Source organism: Pseudoliparis swirei, chromosome 9, assembly GCF_029220125.1.
Source record: "Pseudoliparis swirei isolate HS2019 ecotype Mariana Trench chromosome 9, NWPU_hadal_v1, whole genome shotgun sequence".
Classification (NCBI taxonomy): domain Eukaryota; kingdom Metazoa; phylum Chordata; class Actinopteri; order Perciformes; family Liparidae; genus Pseudoliparis; species Pseudoliparis swirei.
Genome location: NC_079396.1, coordinates 2,530,755 through 2,557,859, shown reverse-complemented (window position 1 = coordinate 2,557,859; position 27,105 = coordinate 2,530,755). Strand labels below are relative to the sequence as shown.

General features: G+C 44.3%; 1 protein-coding gene across 2 annotated transcripts in view; it reads right to left on the bottom strand.

Annotated features, from left to right (window-relative positions):
- Positions 1-27,105, bottom strand: part of LOC130199818 (copine-9-like) — a 76,040-nt gene that overhangs the window by 11,932 nt on the left and 37,003 nt on the right. The window contains exons 6-16 of one of the 2 annotated variants that reach the window (XM_056423616.1): positions 26,926-27,002; positions 10,489-10,552; positions 9,245-9,348; positions 8,204-8,308; positions 7,283-7,324; positions 6,990-7,065; positions 5,084-5,137; positions 4,865-4,926; positions 4,255-4,301; positions 2,923-3,104; positions 1,521-1,648 (exon numbers count right to left, since the gene is read on the bottom strand). In XM_056423616.1, the coding sequence (XP_056279591.1) occupies positions 1,521-1,648; positions 2,923-3,104; positions 4,255-4,301; positions 4,865-4,926; positions 5,084-5,137; positions 6,990-7,065; positions 7,283-7,324; positions 8,204-8,308; positions 9,245-9,348; positions 10,489-10,552; positions 26,926-27,002 (941 nt within the window). Of the gene's footprint in view, positions 1-1,520; positions 1,649-2,922; positions 3,105-4,254; positions 4,302-4,864; positions 4,927-5,083; positions 5,138-6,989; positions 7,066-7,282; positions 7,325-8,203; positions 8,309-9,244; positions 9,349-10,488; positions 10,553-26,925; positions 27,007-27,105 lie in introns of both variants that reach the window. The other variant, XM_056423615.1, reaches the window with a different exon arrangement.

Here is a 27,105-nt window from a genome sequence, read left to right as displayed (position 1 = left end):
ACCTTTAGTCATGTCTCGCAGGTCTTAGTTTCAAAGGCGCAAACATAGACAGACATGAATTCACTAAATCCCTGAACTGGCGATGTGCCTCCCTGCTGAGGAGAGTCATCGTCTCATTTCAATCGGGACCAAATGGTTTATTTTGTGGCCAAATCTAAATATAATCAGGGCGTCTGATTGGCTGCTGGCTCCAGGCAGGCTGTTCAATTAGTGTTGATGAATTTGGCATTTTTGGCTGCGGTCCATGGAGCTTCATGTTAACCCCCAGGCAGTGTCTTAAAATGTGCATTCTCACTGCCCACCACCAGGGGGCGACTCCTCTGGTTGTATAGAAGTCTATGCTTCGTGTGTTAAAGCTGCATTCTCTCTCCTGACCACCAGGGGTCTCCTCTGGTTGTATAGAAGTCTATGCTTCATGTGTTAAAGCTGCATTCTCTCTCCTGACCACCAGGGGGCGACTCCTCTGGTTGTATAGAAGTCTATGCTTCATGTGTTAAAGCTGCATTCTCTCTTCTGACCACCAGGGGGCGACTCCTCTGGTTGTATAGAAGTCTATGCTTCATGTGTTAAAGCTGCATTCTCTCTCCTGACCACCAGGAGTGACTCCTCTGGTTGTATAGAAGTCTATGCTTCATGTGTTAAAGCTGCATTCTCTCTCCTGACCACCAGGGGCGACTCCTCTGGTTGTATAGAAGTCTATGCTTCATGTGTTAAAGCTGCATTCTCTCTTCTGACCACCAGGGGGCGACTCCTCTGGTTGTATAGAAGTCTATGCTTCATGTGTTAAAGCTGCATTCTCTCTCCTGACCACCAGGGGCGACTCCTCTGGTTGTATAGAAGTCTATGCTTCATGTGTTAAAGCTGCATTCTCTCTACTGACCACCAGGGGGCGACTCCTCTGGTTGTATAGAAGTCTATGCTCCTTGTGTTAAATGTCAAATATTATTGGGAACATAGTCAGTTGTATTTTTGTTAATTCTGCTTTTGGATTCTACGTGGGATTTTATAATTGACTCTTTTCCCCTGAAATAACTTTTCTTCTTCTTCTGTGGTTTCATCTTGCTCATAAATACAACGAGCCGTGTGAAAGCGTCTTATGACGATGATGAAAACGTTTTGATCAAGGTTTATAAATACAAACAAATATTAAAAAACAACCTCAGTGTTAATGACAGGAAACAAACATCATAATCATCCCCTTCATGTGAAAAGCTATAATTACACACACACACACACACTCACAATCTCACATACACACACACTCTCACATACACACTCACACACACACACACACACACACACACATACACATACATACACTCACACACACACACACACACACACACTCACGTATACACTCACACACACTCTCTCTCACACCCACAATCACACACACACACACACACACATACACACACACACACACACCCTCATGTATACACTCACACACACACACTCTCTCACACCCACACCCACACACACACATACACACACTCACACTCACACTCTCTCAGACCTACTTTGCCACTTTGCTGATCACAGGAGCGAAGTTGGTGGGTCCGTAGAGCTGCACCGTCCTCAGACTCTGGAAGTACGCCTCCAGAACGCCGTCGATGCCCACGCAGTTCGGGTTCTCAGCGTCGCCGCTCTGCAAAGGACACAGGACACATGACACGGGACACAGGACACAGGACACAGAGTACAGGACACAGGACACAGAGCACAGGACACAGAGCACAGGACACAGAGTCCAGGACACAGGACACAGAGTACAGGACACAGGACACAGGACACAGAGCACAGGACACAGGACACAGAGTACAGGACACAGGACACAGAGCACAGGACACAGGACACAGAGCACAGGACACAGGACACAGGACACAGAGTACAGGACACAGAGTACAGGACACAGGACACAGAGCACAGGACACAGGACACAGAGTACAGGACACAGAGCACAGGACACAGGACACAGAGTACAGGACACAGAGCACAGGACACAGGACACAGGACATAGAGCACAGGACACAGGACACAGAGTACAGGACACAGAGCACAGGACACAGGACACAGAGCACAGGACACAGAGTACAGGACACAGAGCACAGGACACAGAGTACAGGACACAGGACACAGGACACAGAGCACAGGACACAGAGCACAGGACACAGGACACAGAGCACAGGACACAGAGTACAGGACACAGGACACAGGACACAGAGCACAGGACACAGGACACAGAGTACAGGACACAGGACACAGGACAAAGGACACAGGACACAGAGCACAGGACAGAGGACACATGACACACTGATGAGATCACACAGCATCATCACTCCCTCAAAGACAATCAAACGTGTCCCATATCTGTCTCTATTGAGAGAGACAGATAGAGAGATGGATAGAGAAGGAGAGAGACGGATAGAGAGATGGATAGAGAAGGAGAGAGACGGATAGAGAGATGGATAGAGAAGGAGAGAGACGGATAGAGAGATGGATAGAGAAGGAGAGAGACAGATAGAGAGAGACTTTCAAAGGCTACCGTCGATCATGACGCTTTGGGAAGAGGGAAGAGATGAGGAGGGCGGAGATAAGAAGAAGGAGAGGAGGGGGGGGGGGGCATCCACTGATCCATAACGCTACAGCCATGACGTGTTTTAAGATGGAGTTCATAAAGAGTCACTCCTGTGATGCATTGTGGGACATGGGACTCTTGAGCCCGTCGTGGCTCTTCCCCCCGACCCTCCATCCCTCGGGAGGAAGCAAGGAGGAAGTGTTTGGGGGGAATGCCGGGAGGTTCCCCGCCGGCAGCCAGAGGAGCCGACTCCTCACCTTCTGCGGCCAGCTGTCTCTGATCCAAGCCACGCCCTGAAATCATGCCTGTGTGTGTGTGTGTGTGTGTGTGTGTGTGTGTCTTACCAGCGGGAAGCCGTGGGATATTTTGTCGTCGGGGGGCAGCTTAGCCCCGAAACCGTAGGCGGGAAAGAGCTTGTCGCTGTCGTAGTCCTGGATTATCTCTCCGACCGCTTTCAGGGCCATGGCATACGCATTCATCTGGTAGGGACTCATGTAGTGGAGGGAAGTGGGCTGGGAGGGGTTACCTGGCAGGAACACACACACACACACACACGACACAATGCAGTGAGTCAGAATGGAGGAGCGTTCGCATTTCTGAATCAGCCGTTTTCAAGGTTTTGCCTGCAGAAGTTTGGGATTCGGTGAAACGCGATCACGAATCAAAGAGTCGCGTTAACGTGATTATCGGGGGGTGGGGGGGGGGGGGAGCTTTCGGTTCACGCCGTCGTGTCGACGTCTGGCGAACATCGCCAAAATCCAACCGAACGTTCCCCTTCTCGAGATCTCGAGGGACTGGAAGGAGGGGCCATGATGTGATTATTCCCCCTCGTCTCACCTGGCTTCCAAACTGCTCTGCAGGTGTACCGAAAACATACCAAACGCGTTGGCTAATGGAGGAAAGGTCATGTTACGGTACACGGGGGGAACAGGTGCTCTCTGGAAGAGCTATACAAACAAAATTAAATTAAATTAAAATGGCGGCACTAGTTTCAGAGAATCTTTAAACTTCTATTCAGCAAGTGTTGTATATGGAGGACACACTCCATACAGCGTGTTAAACTAGGGTGACCAGATTTGTGAAATAGATGACACTTCTTCTCGGGGGGGGGGGGGGGGGGGCTGAGCGATTAAACATCTCTCTTGTTCTGCCTGTTTTGTGATATACATGCCTAAAACACTGAGATCGGTCGACCAATGACTGTTCTCTATCCAGTCACAGCTCGCGCAAGAAGGTGGAACGTAAGGGAGATACCATTTCCAAAACTTATAAGGGGTAATAACTAGATTGTGAAAGACCCAGAGAAACATAAATATCCGACGAAGCAAAATCCCGGACGTTTTTGGAATCCCTGCCGGACGCATTTATTAGGTCTCAAAAAGAGGACATGTCCGGGGAAAAGAGGACGTCTGGTCACCCTAGGTAAACATCGGTCTTGTTGGAGGTCAGTATTTCGAGAGGAAAAAATACAACTGGCATCGACTCCAGCTCGATGAGTAGCGTAGCATTAAGCTGGAAACCCCAAAACTAGAGGTAGTAGGACCAAATACTCCGACTAAAACCTCTAAAGTGTGCTGGCGTCTCAGTTCGTGACTCCCCGACTTCGCCCTCGGAAAAATGACCGACCATACAAGACAACGTCATCCATCCACAACGCGACCGCGTCCGGGACGTACCGTTGGACGCCGTGAAGTCGATCGCCACCGTGAAGTTGAGTTGTGTTCTGTTGGGAGTCAAAGAGGACATCAAAAAACAGCAAAGATCGCACACTTCAGCGCACTCAACACACGCCGCATCGCCAACGCTAACGCAATTGAGAGCAAGAGTAATCAGTTCACTGGTTCGCCGGCTAATGAGCAGGGCACGAACAACATTGCCTCCGCCATCTCCAAGGCCTAATGAGGTAAAATAACGCAACCGGTAATTAAAAGGGATTGAACTGAATAAATTAGTTATTAACACATGCAAATGTCCTCACAGAGGGGCTGTTGGGAAACCCAATCAAGAGCCTCCACAACAACACGGATCCCTTTAGAGGGCATTACATGGGCTCATATTCATTTACGGATGACTTACACCTCCCACAGCCGCTATTAGCCCAACCCTCACCCAAGTCATCGCCCTCAAATGGAATGATTTATATGGTGGAGACCTTTACTTTGTCCCCATAAGCACGGCGAGTCCCCACAACGGAGGCTGTCAACAGATTTATGTCCTTGTAAAAAAACAACAACACAATGTTTCTGCCCCTGAACCGCCAGAGAGTATTATTATTATTCCACTCACCCTCCTCGGATGAAATCCACGAAGGTATACTCAGACTCCACTTTGAAGGACAGCAGAGTAACCTGAACACACACACACACACACACATACCAAGTGGTAAACAGAGAAGGAATAAGACAACCAGGTGGCCAGACAGCAGCGGGTTGGAGGAGGTGATGCTACCTATGGAACTATGTAAAATATGAAATGGGACGTGGGGACGTCTGTGGGCGTACTCACGGTTCCAGAATTGACGTATTTCTTCTTCTTGCCTTTCTTCTTGTGATTCAAAACCTGCCGGCGACGGTGGAAAAAGCGAGTTAGCATTGTTCCGCGGAACTTCGTACCCCGGAACAATGTTCGGATGAATAATTCAACGGACTCCCGATACCGAGATGCCACGAATGGAGGCGACTGATGTCGTGTTTAACTGTGTTTATTTAGAGTTTAGAGGCGAGAGATGGAAAAACAAGCGAAAGGTGGAGAGATTAAACCGGCTTTCCTTTTACAAATCAGACTTAAATTCCTCTCCTCCTTTTTATGTTGGAGAATTCAATCATCTTTCTTCGTTCATTATGCTGCAAGTAGTAATTGGTTCGCTGGGAGCACATTTGAAGTGTTCTTCATCCGAGTCGGTTTTAATAAGCTGTGGGCATTGATGGGCTTTTTATTCCCAGCAGAACTAATCTATACTTCTTGTCAAGTAATGGTTTTGTTTGGACAGTTTTATTCAAAATGTCCACATATTCAGACCTCAACATTAAGGATCAGGAACAGTTCTTGGTCCTAATTGCCTCACCTCATTGATGACAGTTCTACAGTGCAACAGGGTCCATCGCATTTCAATCTCCTATATCACCTTTCATATGATATCGTAAGAATGTTTTGCTACGAATGTCCGGTTTAGGGTTATAATCATGGACTGTGAAAAAGAAGTGGACGTGTTTATCGTGACGTCACCAATTTGTTTGTGAACTGACATTTCGAAGCCTCGAGTTTATGCGATTTTGACGTTGCCATCTTGGATCTTTAGAACCGGTAAGTATACGTTGCAATATTTGGACGCGGTGACGGCGTATACGTCGTTGGTCGTGGCAGCGACTTGTCAATCACATAAAGCCCGCCCTAATGTATAACCTGCTTCACGCTCTATTTGACTCTAAATTACCATAAAGTATAAATGATGACATCATGCTGTATAGAAGAAGACTTGAAACTAGAGACTGAGACATAAACTCATGTTTACAATGTTTACTGAGGGAATACATCAAGAGAGAAGTAGAGTCACTATATAGACTTCTATACAACCAGAGGAGCCCCCTGGTGGTCAGGAGAGAGAATGCAACTTTAACACATGAAGCATAGACTTCTATATAACCAGACGAGCCCCCTGGTGGTCAGGAGAGAGAATACAGCTTTAACACATGCAGCATAGACTTCTATATAACCAGAGGAGTCGCCCCCTGGTGGTCAGGAGAGAGAATGCAGCTTTAACACATGCAGCATAGACTTCTATACAACCAGAGGAGTCGACCCCTGGTGGTCAGGAGAGAGAATGCAGCTTTAACACATGCAGCATAGACTTCTATACAACCAGAGGAGTCGCCCCCTGGTGGTCAGGAGAGAGAATGCAGCTGTAACACATGAAGCATATACTTCTATACAACCAGAGGAGTCGCCCCCTGGTGGTCAGGAGAGAGAATGCAGCTTTAACACATGAAGCATAGACTTCTATACAACCGGAGGAGACGCACCCTGGTGGTCATTAGAGAGAATGGCAGGTTTTCTTTCTACTTCCACACAGGGGTTACCACCGGGTTACAATTACATAACAAATATGTAAACTTCAGTGTCGGACAGCGTCCTGACCATTAATAGAGTCTTGAAGAAGACATATTAGGTTTTCTTTTGTCAGCTGGGATGAATTTCTGGTTTCAACTGTTGAACACTTTGAACCGACTCCTACTAACGAGGAAAAATGATAGTTCAGGTCAAGGGGATCTGGAGGGGTAGGGAACATCCTGAAAAGATGTGTCACAAAAAAATTATATTCGACTGAGATGTTGGCACCTCACCTTGTATCCTACAAGAAAACAAGTAAGACAAGCAGTGAGAAACAACAACCCACAACCACGTCACGTCTCACCTCGTAGACGTTGAACTGGTTCTGCCCCCGGGACAGCTCTCTGTAGCTGGTGGTGAACTCGCCGATGAAGTCGTGGCTGCAACACACAGACAAAGACAGGCGAGCATGAGCGCAGATTTCATAACCTGAGAAAGAAAATTGTCACGTCTGTCTCTGACCACGTGTCTTTCCTGGATTCTTTGTTTCTGTCAATTTCTCAGTATCACGAGACATTTCCCATTATCTCTGCCATTTGAAAGACATCAATGTGAATCGAGGGGCCACAGTCAGTGGGTACCCACAGATGATTTTACCTTCCATCTCGATCCCAGTCAAAGACATCTACCTTCACGGTCCTGAAATAGAGAGAGGATGTTTGAATTCCGAAAGATTTTCTCTAAATCAGATCACATCCTTTCAATAAAATGAGAACCAGAAATTCTATGTAATTAATAGAATTAATGTGTGGACGTTTTTTTATTATTCCATTCTAAATCAACCTTTCTAACCTTTGATATTACGTGTCACGCTAATGCATCACACGGGTCATAGCGGCCATTTTGAATAGCCAGACCCTATGATAATGACCAAAAAGCAGGAGAAGTAGAGGATAATTGCTCCCCAGTTTTTTGTAAAAGTGGCTCTGTATGCTCTCTCTGGCAGCAAATGGCTGGCACAGTCCAAGCTTACATAACAGAGTGCTGTTGAACACTGAGTCAGTCTCAATAACACCAGTGCTGGTCCCTAGGACACCATGACCGACTGCTGGCATTATTCTGACCGCCCCAGCAACAGGTCATACAAGTCTGCCTGGACCCTCCAGGCATGTTTTAGTGTGTTAAGATACCAAAATATTTAAATATAAACTTCGACTAGGACTACTTTTTCTCCCTTATTGAGAAGTTCTGAGTCTGTCCTCGCCCCCCCCCACCACGGCGGGTTATGCTAGGTTGAACGGCGAGCATCAAGGTGTCGGTGCAGAGCTCCGCGACCGGCTCCCGCTCTGCAGTGATGGTTCCAGCATTGATCTGTCTTCTTCCGTGAGAGGAAATATTGGAGAGATCGTACAGAATCATACATGTTTGACAGAGATGTCAAGTAACGACATGAGAAAACGCCTTTGTACAGATAGAAGTCAGTACAGTTCAAATTCATCGTTGTCTAAATAGAAATTAAATATCTCATCATCACATTTTATTAACTGTCCATTTCTTGACTCAAACGAGTTCTCTGACCTGTCATAGTCGCCGTTGCACAGCGCTCTGACGGGGATGGTGAAGGGCTGCCACACCGGATTCAGAGTGTTCTTCATCACCTCGGTCTTGTGGCAGATGGTGAACCTGCCAGCAAAATACCACACACACACACACACACACACACATACACTAAGGGGAACGCATGTTCATATTGCCTGTGGTAATCCTATCACTTATCTCCAGCTTCCTTTGCAGATTGTTGTATCATTTTGTATTTTTTTTACATCTGTTTAAGTTTATCTGGCGGAGATGACGGAATTGCAGATTTTTATTATAAATACTACAAAAGAGAAACTCTCCAAAGCAGAGTGGTAGAAGGTGGAATACATCTTCACCGTTGAGCTAATCCTCGATGGGTGATATGTCATATGACTCAAATCACACAAAAAATAATTTGTACAGGAAACCAGATGAGACATTTGATATTACTCACATGAATATATAAATTAGAAATGCTCAGAACAAAGGTGTTATTCATTGTTCAATACATTCGTCCGCAGGCTGTTCAACACGGCTTGCATCAAAATCTCAGGGATGAATCTCATTGTTAGACTGCCAGATTGTTTTGAAAAAAACTTTTTTTTAAAGGTTTCAGCTTCCTGTGATTCCCTTTAAGGATCAATAAAGTATTATCTGTCCATCTCAAGTATGATGTGTATCTGAAACCCGCCTAGAAGAGAAGAAAGTAAGTCTGAATAAAGTCCTTTTGCATATTTTTCTTCTTAAAATATGTTTGAAACTCTTAACAACAATGTGAAAAGTTCTCTAATTATTTATTCTTAGATTATTTAAATCAGGTTTCAACCTTTATGTCATCATCCTATCTGTTCCGTCTTTTCATAGTGCCTTATCTGCTCATATATATGCATATCTGCTCATATCTGTTCATATCTGCTGATATCTGCCCACATCCAGCTCATATCTGTTCATATCTGCTCATATCTGCACATATATACACATATCCAGCTCATTTCTGCTCATATCTGCTCATATCTGCTCATATCTGGTGCTCAGACTCACGTTCCGTCCTCATTACTCCGGTAGAAAACCAGGAACGGGTCGGACTTGCCAAAAAAGTCTTTCTTGTCCAGCTTGTTGGCGCACAGCTGCATGGTGGCAATGTCCTGAGAGAGAAGACAAGCAGTTCTTAGTGGAGACTCAGAATGCAGAGTAATTGGTACAAAGTTCACGCTTAATGGCATTACAGCCGTGGATCAGAATCCCACACCAGAGCGTTGGGATAGGCTTGATAACTGACGCATACACAGACCGTAGTGATTTGAATCCAGCGTTTTTTTCAAGTGAAACATTCTGACTGTCTGTAATATAGTCAGAGCAAATGGCTTCATGCATATGGATGCATGGGCGCAGCCGTGAAAGAGAAACTATGTCATTCCTGCTTCTGTGTTGAAATGCCTGGGATAGGAAAGGAAGGCAGGACGGAAGGGTAAATGGATGGATGGATGGATTGATGGATGGATTGTCCCAAATGAGGCACTTTAGTCATTGCCTCCAGGAGGAAGGCATCATGGGAAACCTATGCTTGTCATAACAGATAGGATTTGTCAGCCTAGATACGCACACACACACACACACACACACACACACACACACACACACACACACACACACTCACTAGCACACACACATACACACACACACACACAACACACTCATTGTCAGAATTTCTGAAGAGCATTTGGATGTTGTCAACAGCAAAACCTCCCTCCTATAGAAATGATGGTAAACACAACCAGGATAAGCCTGTTCACATCATGGTCTCTTGAGCGCACACACACAACCTTGTTCATCTAACTTTGTGAGGACCATCGTTGACAACATGCGCTACCTGGTCAATTACCCTAACCTTAACACCACAGCTGACCTCAACCTTTACCCTAACCATGGAAGTGACCTTAAAACGTGGTTTGAATCCTCCAACAGGCCTTTGATGGTCCTTCCATAAAATGTCGTAATCTTTAAGGTCTAAGCCTCTAATTGGTCCCCATAAAGATATATGTACCAGTCCATTCGCACACACACACACACACACACACACCTGACCTAAATCCTTGAGTGATATCTACCAATCTAAGAGGACACCTCTATCATTTAACAAAACTACTTGGATAATTTAACTTTGATGTGATCAATATATATTTTTAATCTGTTATACAAATATTACCAAAAACAAATACACAAACATATACAGTATACATAACTTAATTTTAACTTTGTGTGTGTGTGTGTGTGTTTGTACTGACCCTGCAGTTACTGAGCTCCTCTGCAGCAAAGATAATGACTCCACACTTCTTCCCTGGAATCCCACTGAGGGCGAGAGCAGAGACAGAGAGAAAGCATGACATGAATTATACAACTAGTGAGCCGATGTCATTCATAGCTACGAGCCCGGAATGGAAATCGTTGACCGCCCAGCATGCGGATTGTCGTATTTAGACCATTGCATGATGTTAAACCATCGAATGTATACAAGTAGCAGATGTAGTCATCGCTTGTGGACTGAAGGATTTGAAGCCTCAAGTTTGCCGTCACTATCCGGGAAGCATAGACTTCTATACAACCAGAGGAGTCGCCCCCTGGTGGTCAGTAGATAGAATGCAGCTTTACCACATGAAGCATAGACTTATATACAACCAGAGGAGTCACCCCCTGGTGGTCAGTAGATAGAATGCAGCTTTACCACATGAAGCATAGACTTATATACAACCAGAGGAGTCACCCCCTGGTGGTCAGGAGAGATAATGCAGCTTCAACACATGAAGCATAGACTTATATACAACCAGTGGAGTCGCCCCCTGGTGGTCAGGAGAGATAATGCAGCTTTAACACATAAAGCATAGACTTCTATACAACCAGAGGAGTCGCCCCCTCGTGGTCAGGAGAGAGAATGCCAGTTTTATTTTAGACTTCCACTCTCATGTTTGTAATGTGATGCACAATGGCGTTGGTTTTTTCTTCCCCGATGTATCTGCAACTTCCGAAACGTGTACAAAGCAGCAATAGTTGTGTTTTCAGCCGTGATAAATGATGGAAATTAATATCTAAAAGTATCAAAGATTCTCTGTAATGTGTCTGTTGTTCGTATCTACATATAAGCCCCGCCTTCTCTCTGGAGTTATTCTCGCCGCGGTATCGTTGCCGTTTATTTGCGTCACTCACTCGAGGCTTTGCGAAAACAAATCTCCGTGTACAAAAACTCCAGGTAGTTTTAATGATACATAAAAAGGAAACAAATAAGGCATTTACATATTTACTCCCGGGATTCAGGCCGAGTTGCACCGATAATGGAGGTTTAATAAAAAACTAAGGAAAGAATTTGGTTTTAATCAAATCAATTGGCTTTATTGAGCAGGATACAATCTTGTAAAATGTGTGATGTAATAAAGGGATGGGTTGAAGCTTGAATCATTTTTATAGTAGCTGTTGGTGTGATTATTATGTTTTTATATGTAGAACTACCCATTTTAACTGCTTATTAGACTATATCATTTTGGTGGGTAATATTCAGTATTCCTAATGTTCCAAATCAGAGGAATGACTCACACCCAAGAAGAAGAAAAACATCTCCATATCTTCCAATGTCTTTAAAGTTAAAGTTTGTAAAGGCTGAAAAGTTTTTTGTTCCTTCTTTTGTTTCCCTCGCCATTTAAACTCACATTTATTGTAATTGTCTCGAGACGGAAGTGACTGCCACGAAAGAACAATTCATTGGACCGAGACAAAAGGTGTGAGGAATTGGACAGAAAAGAAATAGAGTGGATGTCTTAAAGAATAGACTGAGTGGAAACAGGAAAGGAGCGACGGATTGGGAGCGAGAGAATGAAAACGAGGGGGTAACTTTGTGACAGTCGGGCTAAGCCTTGCTGCCGCCTCATCACAGCTTCCTGAATCACAAGATGAGGTTAACGAGATGAAGCAGCAAGAGGGTAAAGGGGGTGAGAGGGAAACAAGAGGCTTGACAGACAGGCGACTGATGGGGGAGGCAGCCTTTGCCTTTGATGCTAGCAACTGTTCCACACCGAACAGAACACAGCTTCCTTCAACGTTTATACGTGACAATAATATAAATATATTAGATGGGTTTCCATGAGGCGAGGCTGGGAAAGGAAATAGAAACTTAGCACTAGAACGCTTGTTATGTGGTGCTTTCATGTGCTGGTGCCAGGCTCCGACATCTGAGCACTGGAGCCAATGTCGTGGTTGAACATTGTATAATAATGATACTAGTTTTCTAAAGCGTACCTTAAAAACCTGTAGATCTACATCAGTTAACACTTCTACGCCACGCTAGGTACTGAAGGTTGATTTTTCTGATTTTAACAGTGAATAAAGACCTACACGCCTTCACAGGAACAGTGTTGTTCTTTAATTTCATTGTTGAATCAGTTTGACATCCACACACAGCTGTAAGGCCAAGAAAATGACCAGTCAATCTAGATGACATGGTTAGCCTGTGGAGAGCCAGATATATATATATATATATATATATATATATATATATATATATATAGTGCTTTTTAGTTATTTCCAAAAAATATTCTTCAAGAAGTGCAGTTAGTGACATTTTGGGCTCAATGGCAGAGTACCTCTAAACAGTCATGGAGTAGCAGCAGAGGGAGGGGCTTAGCCAGGGGGTCCACCCTATGAGGGTGGGATGAATGACAGTTGTATAATTCGTATAGTTCGTGAAGATTTGTAAGCTACACATTCCCATCAAAGCTCCAGACAACCATTAAGCTAAGTATTGCATTTAACATTCAATTAAAAAGAGTCAGTCTGAAAATAAGTTTAACAACTGACTTTTAGTCAGTCAGGTAAGTAATGCTTTATGCAGTTCCACTTGGATTGTATTACATTGTGAACATTGTTTTACTATATTTAACCAAGTATCTCAATGCTAACTGCAGTTTTCGTGTTAATGTAGCACCAACAACTCTTCACATTCATCCCAGTGGCTGTTATGTTGGTGAATCCTGCCGTGAGGTCAGCTAATCACGCATACTTTGACTACTTTGGTTAGTAGGCAGGAAAACAAGAGGAAAACAAAGCTTTAAAGTCCTTAACTATAATCCCATCTGGAAGCTTCACGTTTCCGGGATTTAAATTCCTTTAACTTCTAAACCCCAACTCAATTGTATTGCTATTCCAGTATATGTTTTACTGATAGCCAGTAAATAAATACACTGTAATACGTGCTCCGTAGTCTTAAGCTCCCCAGAGATGTAGACGGCAATGTGATCGCATTGAGGCCATTGAGCACCGTCGTTGAATGTCCATATGACGTGCTGGTTTTTGCCACTGAGCCTGTAATGAAAATCTGAGCCTGAACATTATGGACAGTCAACTATGGAAATGCAACTGCCAGCTGGGCAGAATTTGTTATGTTAATAGTCCAGAAGGCATAGCCCCGTGTTATCTGAAGGACTCTCAAAGTCATGGCTGACTAGTGGGACAATGTGGACGAGGTCTTTGAGCTGACTTTGGTCTGAAGACGGTCGTTTGTGTTGCTGAACTGTCGTGCTTTCCATCACCATTTGGTTTTAAGTCAGTGGGCTCAACATCTGCCATCAAAACTAAAACCATGTGTGCTTTTATAAAAAAGAAGATTGTGAGATATCCATGTGTTTCCACATCTGACAGCTCCGGTGACGCCCGAGTCAAATTGCTCACAAGGTGTTTTTGTCCTTGATATCTAGAGACCTCTTCCTTCTTAAACACATATGCAAACATCGTACATGAATGCACATGAGCAAATCTGTCTGAGTAGCACGCCGTCTCCGTGTTGATTTGTAATGTAGTTCAGCTTGATTTGAATCATGTCACGAGGATGAGAGCACAAGATGGAATAAGAGTCCTCCGCTTTTTGCAATTTTCATTACACGTAATTATTCTCCTTCACAGCGGCCCTCTCTGTGCTTTTCGTGGAGTCTTTCCGTCTTGTTTTCGTCTGCCTTCTTGTGTCGCTTCGTGCCCAAAGTCAACTTTTTTTTTAGAAAAGTGTGGAGGGGCCCGAGGCAAAACCCGGGAGGGCAGAGCCGTCATCCGCTAACCTGGAATAATAGTCCCACCGCGGGATCCTTTGGCACCGGCTGATTTAGCTCTGACACAAAATATGGAGAAAGATGACTGACAGGCTGAGAGGGAGAGGAAAAATAAATAAAAAGCCACCGTGTAAGTGGAATTGATTTCAAGGACACGGAGGAAAGAGACGGGAGAGGAAATAAAGTCTCTCGGCCATCTTTTGTGACATAGTTTTCATAAATCGATGGATTCTCTTGCTCACGCCACCTGTAGAATGATTATTCTTTTAATAAAATTCTTGTCTCATTTATTTGTGTCATGTAAGGTTTTATACTGTCTGCTTTGGAATCGTCTTTGTTAGTTTAAATACGACATTTTATCACTTGTTCATGTTTACACCGAGATTTCACAAAATGTTTGGTCATGGGAATTTGGTTTAAAGTCCTGGACACCCATTGGTCGACATGTGATGAACCTGTTCATTGGTCATGTGGATGAACCTGTTCATTGGTCATGAGGATGAACCTGTTCATTGGTCATGAGGATGAACCTGTTCATTGGTCATGTGTATGAACCCTGTTCATTGGTCATGTGGATGAACCTGTTCATTGGTCATGTGGATGAACCTGTTCATTGGCCATGTGGATGAACCTGTTCATTGGTCATGAGGATGAACCTGTTCATTGGTCATGTGGATGAACCTGTTCATTGATCATGAGGATGAACCTGTTCATTGATCATGAGGATGAACCCTGTTCATTGGTCATGTGTATGAACCTGTTCATTGGTCATGTGGATGAACCTGTTCATTGGTCATGAGGATGAACCTGTTCATTGGTCATGTGTATGAACCTGTTCATTGGTCATGAGGATGAACCTGTTCATTGGTCATGAGGATGAACCTGTTCATTGATCATGAGGATGAACCTGTTCATTGGTCATGTGGATGAACCTGTTCATTGGTCATGTGGATGAACCTGTTCATTGGTCATGTGGATGAACCTGTTCATTGGTCATGAGGATGAACCTGTTCATTGGTCATGTGGATGAACCTGTTCATTGATCATGAGGATGAACCTGTTCATTGATCATGAGGATGAACCCTGTTCATTGGTCATGTGTATGAACCTGTTCATTGGTCATGAGGATGAACCTGTTCATTGGTCATGTGTATGAACCTGTTCATTGGTCATGAGGATGAACCTGTTCATTGGTCATGAGGATGAACCTGTTCATTGATCATGAGGATGAACCTGTTCATTGGTCATGTGGATGAACCTGTTCATTGGTCATGAGGATGAACCTGTTCATTGGTCATGTAGATGAACCTGTTCATTGGTCATGTGGATGAACCTGTTCATTGGTCATGTGGATGAACCTGTTCATTGGTCATGAGGATGAACCTGTTCATTGATCATGAGGATGAACCTGTTCATTGGTCATGTGGATGAACCTGTTCATTGGTCATGAGGATGAACCTGTTCATTGGTCATGTAGATGAACCTGTTCATTGGTCATGTGGATGAACCTGTTCATTGGTCATGTGTATGAACCCTGTTCATTGGTCATGTGTATGAACCTGTTCATTGGTCATGTGGATGAACCTGTTCATTGGTCATGAGGATGAACCTGTTCATTGGTCATGAGGATGAACCTGTTCATTGGTCATGAGGATGAACCTGTTCATTGGTCATTCACACCTGCCTTTCGATAGGTTCATGGACTGCCGTGCGTTGGCGTACCGGCCTCTTTATTGTTTATTTACTCTTTATTTAATCGCGGCGTATCAACACCATGCTGACCAGCAGAAATTACCAAGCTGCCGAGCTGATGATGAAGTCTGTACAGACAACTGAACGTCAACGACAGCAGCTGGGACCTGCTTTCATAAGAAACCAAGAACGTCAGAAGAAATGCAAAGTTGTCATTCGATGAAGGCGTAAAGGCATCGATTACCACCTCTAGATTATAGTGTTTTAAGGCTATAAAACTCAAAATAAATGTATAAATGTGGCGGCTGAAAAACAGGTGCCCAGCTTCTGGAATGTTTTTAGTGCTTTCCATCGTCACCATTATTTTGATATACATTGTATTTAAGTCTCTTTCATTTGACACTTGTAATTGCAGATATAGGGAAAAGTACAACAGTCTAAAGATAATATTTTATCGTAATGAATCATTTCGATCCAACTGCCAAGTACGAAAGTTGCCTCTCAATATGTTTTTCTGACGTAATCTTATGTAAAACTCTCTCGTGACTCCGTATCCTTTGTTGTCGCAACACATGGCGTTGCTAACAGATTACTTGCCAAACAATGTTGTTTGTATTATTTTCCAAAATGCTCAAACCTGGCAACCATGAAACGAGCTCTGAGCCGATCGCAAACATTGCAAGATAAAGTAACAGATAATTCTTGCCAGTCGGAAGAGACACATTTGTAAGTCTTGCGCTGATTCATCTGCTGTGTCTCTTTTTGAGACCTTGGAAGTGGCAAAAAGAATGAAATACTTTCCTTTTGCGAACATATTCTTTACACATTGTCACACACACTGCGAAACCCACTGGTTACGGGTGATATTTGCAGAGACTTGAACTCCAAGAAGGTGCCAAAGATACCTATATTGTGATCGCATTTGCACCACGGGCAAGATGATGTCATATATTTGACTTCCAGCTTGATAAACTTTACAGTTCCCTGGAGAAGAAGAGCAGACGTGTTTAGTCATCCTGCCTGTCACAGCAGAGCCATACAGGTGAGACTTGAACCGCCATACCAGATGGCAGGTGACGCTTCCACAGGACGCGGATCACAGGTGTCGAACAATGACGACAACGGTGTGTCTGTGTGAAGGAAAGAGGCCGATAGAGATCGAGAGATTTATCACGACTTTTACTAAAGTTCCAAACTCTCAATGTCACTAAATAAACCCAAATTGCGTCTTTTAGTGGGTGTCCGGTAAGCCTCCTGGGACGGAACACAACTTCATTCTAATTTAAACATACGGTAAATGTTAATTGGTGACCATGAAATCCATGACCTTTAAAGATCAGTAGATCGGCCAACTAGCTTCTCGAGCAGATATCTGTCGGCTGATGAAGGACACAACAGCAGCTGGCAAAGAAATGGTAAGACGGAGAAATACAGGGAAAACAAAACCGGAGAGAACTCATTCATACTTGAGGTTCCGAGAGTCTTAACAAGTAGGATGGAGACAGAGCCTTCAGGTATCAAGCTCCTCCTCCACCTATCTCCTCTAGGATACACTGAGCACCTCTCTCCTCTAGGATACACTGAGCACCTATCTCCTCTAGGATACACTGAGCACCTCTCTCCTCTAGGATACACTGAGCACCTCTCCTCTAGGATACACTGAGCTCATATCTCCTCTAGGATACACTGAGCACCTCTCTCCTCTAGGATACACTGAGCTCCTATCTCCTCTAGGATACACTGAGCACCTATCTCCTCTAGGATACACTGAGCTCCTATCTCCTCTAGGATACACTGAGCACCTCTCTCCTCTAGGATACACTGAGCTCCTATCTCCTCCTATCTCCTCTAGGATACACTGAGCTCCTATCTCCTCTAGGATACACTGAGCACCTATCTCCTCTTCTCTCTCTCCTTATGTATGAATTGTCATCTCTCCAACTCTACTTCCTCCCGGAGTCTTTCTGACTTCATGTCTCTTAGGGTCATAAGACGATTTAGGATACAATGAGCACCTATTTCTTCTTCTCTCTCTCCCTATGGACATTTAGGATACACTGAGCACCTCTCTCCTCTTCTCTCTCGCCTTATGGATGAATTTACATCTCTCTGTCACACATTACTAAATCTACTTCTTCCCGGAGTCTTTGTGACTTCATGTCTCTTAGGGTCATAGGGGTGTTTTAGGAAACACTGAGCACCTATCCCCTCTTCTCTCTGACTGTATCTGATACCTTCTGCCTGGTGAGCCGGCCTCCTGTCATGGCCCTGTTGATGCCCCCGCCCCTCTTGCCCCCCCCCTTCCCCTTCTGGATCGTGGTCCATGCCGATTAATGTCGGGAGGATTCATTTTCTGGGGAGTGTCTGAATGTCGGGATTTATTTATTTTTTGCTGGCTACAGGAAGTCAGAAGATCGCCAAAGTCATCGTCTTGCCACCATGAGAATAACTACCACCTTCTAATGATACCAACCAATGGTCTGGGCCACAGTGGTGGATGGACCTCCGGACAGATAGACATAGACATCCTTAGAACCGAGCCACCATGGCTAAAAACAACAATGCTGTCCTTGGTTTGCAACATTGCCAACAACAGCCTTCTTCAGCCACAGTTATTTATATCACACAACAGAGTGGACACCTCAAGTCCCTGACCTCACGCATGGCTAAATACAGCCTGGAGATACTTTTTGAACAATGTGTTCCCACCTGTCTGTTTTTATCGCAAGAGTGTCGCAACAGGAAGAGATGACTGGTCCAGCCCTGCAGCACAACACCGGCCTGCTGTCTGTCACCGCGTTCGTCTGCTACATCTCAGAGCACTACATCTCTTATTTTGGGGACTATATACACTACCGTTCAAAAGTTTGGGGTCATCCAGACATTTTCGTGTCTTCCATAAAAACTCACTTTTATTTATCAAATGAATTGAAAATTGAATAGAAAATATAGTCAAGACATTGACAAGGTTAGAAATAATGATTAATATTTGAAGTATTAATTTTGTTCTTCAAACTTCAAGCTCAAAGGAAGGCCAGTTGTATAGCTTATATCACCAGCATAACTGTTTTCAGCTGTGCTAACATAATTGCACAAGGGTTTTCTAATCAGACATTAGTCTTCTAAGGCGATTACCAAACACAATGTACCATTAGAACACTGGAGTGATAGTTGATGGAAATGGGCCTCTATACACCTCTGGAGATATTTCATTAGAAACCAGACGTTTCCACCTAGAATAGTCATTTACCACATTAACAATGTATAGTGTGTATTTTTGATTAATGTCATCTTTATTGAAAAAACAGTGCTTTTCTTTGAAAAATAAAGACATTTCTAAGTGACCCCAAACTTTTGAACGGTAGTGTATGTGTGTGTGTGTGTGTGTGTGTGTGTGTGTGTGTGTGCTGGTCTTTTGTGTCCATCAGCCACACAGAGCAGCCAGCATCTATCCAACTGAACCCCCAATTACCCACCAACTGCCCTCTGACACAAGCCCAGGTGTAATTTCACGACACAGGCCGGTTATCACCGTCAGCAACACCATCGTCCTCACTCTGCCCGCCGCCGGCCACCTCATCAATCTACATCTGGGCCGCGAGGCAACATGTGGGTTTGTTAACGGATCGGCCTCGGATCTATTTTTCTTTCTCAGATTGCATTTACAAACGGGTGATTTGTCTGTTGCTTTGTTCGCTTTTTAGTTCGTGCTCAGAACTGCTATGCCTTCAACTGCGTAGAGATTCATTCATACCAGGGGCGTCGTTAGGCCTATTTTAGGGAGGGCTTCAGCAAAAGCACACTCTTTCTAATTGAACCAATCTATGAACTGTCAGAAACAACGGCTATCCGGGGCCACCCCCCAAAACAATTGCAGAGACATATCCTAAAATGCCTCTCCCCTTGGGGCTTAGCCCCCCCTTTCTTTGAATCCTACAAACGCCCCTGATTCATACATTGTATATATATTTATATATATACATATCTATATATAAATATATATATATTTATATATATACATATATATATTTATATATATATGTATATATATTAGTGCTGTGAAAAATAACGCGTTAACTCAGTTAATTCAATTACAGGTTTAACTAGTTTTTTTTTTTTAACGCATTTAACGCATGCGCAGAATGAGCTTCCAATCCGTCTGTTGTTGGTCGTCGGGACGAAAAAAAAGTCACTTGCAAAATGAGCTTCCAATACACCACTTCAATCTGAACTCTGTCCGCTCTCATGCAGACGGTCTGTTCATCGGTGATGATCCTTCCGCAGGTTCACCTACGGAAACCTTGTTACGACTTTTACTTCCTGTAGATCAGGGTCTCAACACGTCGATCGCGACCTGCCAGTCGATCGCGGCGTAGTGTCGGTAGATCGCATGACATTAAAGAGATTGGCCCGCCCCCCTGACATGTTCTCTAGAGCACGTCTTTGTTCTTTTATTAAACTAAACGTCTGTTGTTCATCGTATCTCCACAGCAGCATGTCATTTCTGTCTCTTCGCGTTGCGTTAACACTTATCGATCTCCGTCTCGCCGCCACAGAGCTCCGTGCGCGCATCGGGACCGAGCAAAAAAAAGTCACTTGTCAATCTGTCCACGTGTCCGGACCGATGAGGTTACAGTTATGCAGCGGTGTGCCCGCCGTCCCTTTCATCACGGCCCAGTTCATGAAGAAAACCCACACAGTCAGTTTGCCTCAGCAGCTGCTAGAGGAAGACTAGAGGCCTTTAGATTGTATCATGGTGGAGTTAATGGTTGACAAACAAGAGAAACATGTTCTGTTTAACCCTCCTGTTACCTTTACATTTACTAACATATTTTACCCTCGGGGTCAATTTGACCCCAGCAATTAAAACCTCCAGAAAATTATTAGAATTAATATTGCTTCCCAAGTTTAAGTGTGAGGTACTTTATGTTTGTTTGTTGACTACCGAAATAGCCCTTTAAATAAATAAAAAAGTTGATATTTCTTATATGTTTGACACAGTGAAAAACAGCCTGGGGTCAAATTGACCCCAAAGAACACTGCCATTATACATTGAATGGGGTCAAATTGACCCGAAAGGTAACAGGAGGGTTAAACATTCTGTTTAGGATGAAGATGTATTAATGTTCCATATGGAAGAAAACTGCTAAATAACTGCTGAGTTGCAGCACCATTGTATAGAAGAATGTATAAATGTATATATCCGTCTTTTGTCATAAATCTCTATGTTCTCACAAAATATACCGAGAATATCGGTAATATGTGATTAATCATGATTAATCCACAAAAACCTGTGATTAACCCGATTAAAAATTGTAATAGTTTCACAGCCCTAATATATATACATATATAAATATATATTTATATATATAAATATGTATATATAAATATATATATATATATAGATATGTATATATATAAATATATATATAAATATACACATCCAGTATATTTAAATATATATATATGTATATATATGTATATATATATATAAATATATGTATATATCCACGTGTCTGTGTGTATAACAGGTTATCCCTCACTCGATGAAAAAAATCAATTCATGTCCATAAATACCTTCGCTTTGTGATCGTACGGGCTCCCATATAATACATCCCGCAGAAGCTCCACCATCTTTTCCCTTTTTTCAAATACGTAGTTTTAGATCATTGTTATACTTTTTTACCGCCTCGGTTAATAGACCCCCCCCCCCCTCCCCCTCCTCCTCACCTCACCTCCCTTGGTTGCCTTGGCAACATGCAGGTAAGTGGAATGGAGTGCTCAGTTCGCCACGCAGCATGAAGCCCGTTTCTAAAACTGTTGACCTATAAAAGCAACAACACACCTGCCAACACGAGGAGGCTTCCAGGGACAGACGTGTGTTTGGGAATCCGTGTGTGAAGACAGCAATAGCACAAGGAAAAATCAATAATCCAATTCATTTATATATATATATTTATATATATATATAAATACATATACAGTATAATATATATATAAATACATATACAGTATAAATATATATAAATACATATATATACAACCATATATTTATACATATAATAATCCAATCTATTTATATCTATTTATATATATATATGAATATATATAAATATATCCACACACATCTATATATACACACATATATGTATGTATATATACATATGTATATATGCAAATATATTTATATATACATACACACACACAGGGCATGTATTGCCTTTGTCCAAGCTTACACACACACACAAACACACACACACAAACACACACTGCGTAGAGCGAGGACTCTGCAGTTTGGGAAGTAGACACACATCCGTCTACTTCGCTCTCTCTCAGGAAACGTCTCCTACTCTGCATCTATCGTCCTCCATCTATCTCCCCTCCCTCTCCCCCTCCCGCTCCCCCTCCCTTCTCCATCTTCACATACTCCTTTGGCCTTCTTTGCAGAATTAAGTTGCCGTTCTTCCGTCTCCATCCTCCCTCTCTCTTTCTCCTTTTGTCTGACGAGTTGTCACTCACCTTTTCCGCGTACACCCCCATTGTTGCTTTGTGTCACCCCTTTACCTCTCCATTCTCTCCTTTCATCCTCCCTAGTTTCTCCCCCCCCCCCCCCCCACCCCAACCCTGGTCTTTGCTGTGTCTGATCTATCAGAAGCTCCAGACGTCCCTCTATTCCCTGCAGGCGGGCCATCAGAGACACTGTCCGTACGGGGGGGATGGTGATTTGGCTCAGTCGGGTTCTCACTGTGTCGTTTAACTCTTTCCTATTTTTTTATAAGTACATGTTCCTCCAGAAACACTTCTCGTGTTGCCGTTCCTTTCGGTTGCTCTACTTTTTATCTTCTCGCTGAATCTTAGAGGCCATTTGAGAGCCAAACTGCGTTGTTTGTGTTGTGTGTTTGTGTGTGTGTGTGTGTGTGTTTTAAGGACGAAGCCATGGACCCACGGTGTGTATCGATGGATCATTAGGGACAGCTGTGCCTTGTTTGGGCTGTTTTAACTCAAAGTGTTGTCTTTTAAAAGGGAATTGAGGCCAGCAGGTATTTTTGTCACGGTTATTTTTTTAAACATTTGCGATGACAAACAAATAAAAGAGAGAAAAATATAAATGTTGTCGGTTGTTATGGGAAATAAAATGCCAGTGTAGCACGCTGAAATAAGTTGTCATACATCTTACCGATGTAATACAACCGTGTCCATCTTTTTATAATTTACTTTAAATGTGTTTTTAAGTTTCATTCATGTGTTGTTCCTGTGTTTGAGAATGTTGATCACCTGTGCACATACTAACTGTGAAGAGAGGAAGGTGCTTGTTGACCCTTTGGAAGAGAGAGCACTGTCTCTTTAAAAGAGGGGTGCTGCCTCTTTAAAAGAGTGCTGTGTCTTTAAGAGAGGGGCGCTCTCTCTTTAAGAGGAGGCTGCTGTCTCTTTAAGAGAGGGGCGCTGTCTCTTTAAGAGAGGATGATGTCTCTTTAAGAGAGGAGCGCTGTCTCTTTAAGAGAGCGTTGTCTCTTTAAGAGGGGCGCTGTGTCTTTAAGAGAGGAGGATGTCTCTTTAAGAAAGCGCTGTCTCTTTAAGAGAGCGTTGTCTCTTTAAGAGAGGGGCGCTGTGTCTTTAAGAGAGGAGGATGTCTCTTTAAGAGAGGGGCGCTGTCTCTTTAAGAGAGGGGCGTGTGAAGTGCAGGTGCAGGCTGAAAATAAAACAATGCATGCTTTTTTAACCGGGAACTTATGAAATAAAAGTTGCAAAACAGAAGATCAACGTGTTTCTGAAAGGTCAATTTGAAGCTCGAGTTTCAAATCGGTCCTTTCATCACGGCACACGGCATTCAGCGCAGTTGTAATTTTAATTTTCAATATTCCTCTCTGAATGAAAAGGATCAAATGAACACCGTGTGCATGCTTCGTGCAACGCCGCCGAACGGCACTAGTTAGCACGGAGGAAACGTTCAGCGGCTCACGAGCCCCGTGTTTGTTTACCCACGAGAGGACGACATGTCATCTTTAAGCTGGAGCTGAACCCACCGAAATATCAGAGAGCGAGTCCTTCGGGGAGGCTTAACAAGCTCCGTGACTCGGAGCTTAACAAGCTCCGAGTCACGGAGCTGAGATTATAAGTTTCACGGTCGTGCAATAAGTGATTTCCTGCAATGCCAACCTGGAGACGATGGCTGGAAAAGCACGTACTTGTTCATTTAAAATTAAACAATTTAAAAAGCTGACGCACATACTTTTAAAAATGTTCGACTCGCTCGTTCACTTGTTTCATTCAAATGTCGCCGGTATTTTCTCCTCCCCGACGCTCGCTTGACGAATCAATCGGCGCTCCATCGTCCACCATTAATCACCACAGAGTGAGTTAGTATGGAAATACTGTTCAGACGTAGAGGTCTTGTTGTGTGTGACCCGTCTCTTTGTTTCTCTCCTTCCTCTCAAGGTGAATCCACATTAACGGAAACGGTGCAAAGATGAATAATCGCCTGGAATCTTTTCCAGGCTGGATGAGTAATTGTCCAAGTCTTTAAAAGTCCATTCAGTTTGTGTCTATATATATATATATATATATATATTTGTGGCAGCTGTGGGGGTGGGGTGTGTAATTGGCCTCGGCTGCTGGCTGGTTGGTAATCAGCTAGCTGATCTGGCTGATTGGCATTCACCCGGCAGCTGATGCTAATTTCAGACCCCACCCCCACAGCTGCCACAATATTTTTTTTAAGGTGTAGAGGAGGGGTCTCCAAACTTTTTCCTAAGAGGGCCACATAACGTTTGCCTTGTCTGCTGGAGTGCTAGTGAGAGTGTGCTCACCTGTGCGCGCGCATCACGGCTGAGCGATGCGCGCGCCACTCGCTGTGAGTGCTGCGCGTGCAGACAGCATTTAACGGAGCGGAGCAGCGCGTGCGCTCTGATCGCTCTTTTAATGAAGTATCGATACTAAAAGTATGCTAAATCACATCGTTTTTAACGTACGGTACTTTGTTAGTATCGCTACACCGTGCAGCGTGACAGGAGCAGATGTAGCGGACTCACATTCAAGCTAACCTAACTTCCCAAACGCTGTGGACATCTGAACGCTGATTGGCCGATACGCGACACGTCCCATCAAAGATGTTCTATTGCGAGGAGCACCACTCCACATTTTCTCCGCGTCTCACTGCAATCTCAACGGCAGCGGGCCAGGTGAAAAAAAAAAAAAATCGGAACGCGTCTCTGGTATTGTTCAGGGGGCCGGTCCAAATGGGGAGGCGGGCCATATCCGGCCCGCGGGCCGTAGTTTGGGGACCACTGGTGTAGAGAAAGGGAGGGGGGGGGGAGGGGTTAAATCTATTGTTTGCAACTGTTGGGTATCATCATCACATTTACTTTACATTCGCAATCCAGTGTTGAAAAAACTGTCAAATACTTGATCACCCCACCCACCGTCTCTCTCTCTTTCTCTCTCTCTCTCTCTCTCCGGCCCTGTGCTCGCCCAGCTCTGTGGCATTTGGGCCGTCGGACCATAACCTCGGGAAGATTGTCCGGTCTGTCTGAGAACGATAAACTCTCTAGAACATGTGACTAGTGGCTGCTGGCTGCTGGGGGGGGGGGGGGGGGGGGGACTCACCACCGAGTCCAGCTGCTAGCGATTCATTTACTGTCGTGGGACCAGTCTGAAAGCTAGCGTGAAGATACTGGTGTCAAAACCCAATGAATCCTTCGGTACCGAGATCATCTGAACCTGGGATGCTCCACGCTGATCCTTCTCTCTTCATCATTACCTTACCATCGCCATTGGTACACTGACCACTCGAAGCTCTTTCACACCACAAGGTGCCAGCTGCCGATCAGGACTCTAACTGACCCTTCATACCCACGCAGTGATATCCTGCGGGAGCAATTTGGGGGGGAAGTGTCTTCCCTCGAGGACACACATCGACATGGACTAGTGGAGCTGGGGATCAACCCCCCCGATCCTCTGATTGAAGGTCTACCCCGCTCTAGCGTCCGAGCCACGGTCGGCCCTGTTCTTTGGTTAAGTGAAGAGAGAGCTATACGAAGAGAATAAAGAGAAACCGACAACCAATCACAGAGAGGTTCTTTCTACTGGTGCTGCTGTGTATCCGCCACGGCTTCTGATACTCCTGTGAAGAACTGCGTCTGATGAGCTCCACTGGCGATGCTCTCCTTGCAATTAAACAGGTTTGAATTTGGCTTTTTGCCTTCTGGGACCTCCCATCTCTCTGTCTCGCAGAGTTATTTCCACTCCTCAGAATACAGAGTGTTATCCCACATTGCAGAGATACAATAAACAGTATGGGTTTGTGCCCCCATTCAATGTTGTATCTCCTTTTATTATGTGGAGATTATTATTATTATTGTTGACCCTTTGGAAGAGAGAGCACTCTCTCTTTAAGAGAGGGGCGCTGTCTCTTTTAAAGAGTGCTTTGTCTTTAATAGAGGAGTCTGTCTCTTTAAGAAAGCGCTGTCTCTTTAAGAGAGGGGCGCTGTCTATTTAAGAGTGTGCTGTCTCTTTAAGAGAGGGGGCTGTCTCTTTAAGAGAGGGCCGCTGTCTCTTTAAGAGAGGGGCGCTGTCTCTTTAAGAGAGCAGAAAATATGAACAGATTCTGTCAATATCCATAAAATACTGTAGTGGGCTCAAGCCGGCGTTGCGTGACGTATGAAAAACTCAAAGCGACTTCTTCAGTGACCCCCAGGGAGCTCGGTGTGCAGCGATGCCTGATCCGACCGTACCAACATAATGGATGAGGCCATTTCAACGCGGTGTGTCTATACACAGTGCATTAGCGCGATGACTCACGCGTTGTTTTCCCACCGCAGCCATCAATAAATATGAAAACGAGAGTGGGAGACCTGTATTGTGCTCACTTTAGCTCGTCTCGAGAAATTATTCATGCGCATAATTCCTTTCATGAATACGATTCAACGAGGATGCCGTCGGGGCACTTACGAGAGGGTCCGCTCCAGCCGCCCGGCCGTGGAGCCGATGATTTCTCCGAGGGTACAGAAGGTCTGGCCCAGAAAGTCCTTGGGCGAGGGCGGGCGGGGGGGGGGGGGGGGGGGGATAGAAGAGATAGTGTTAATTGGATGACAGGACCCAGATGTACACACATTTGAAAATGCTTCTTCA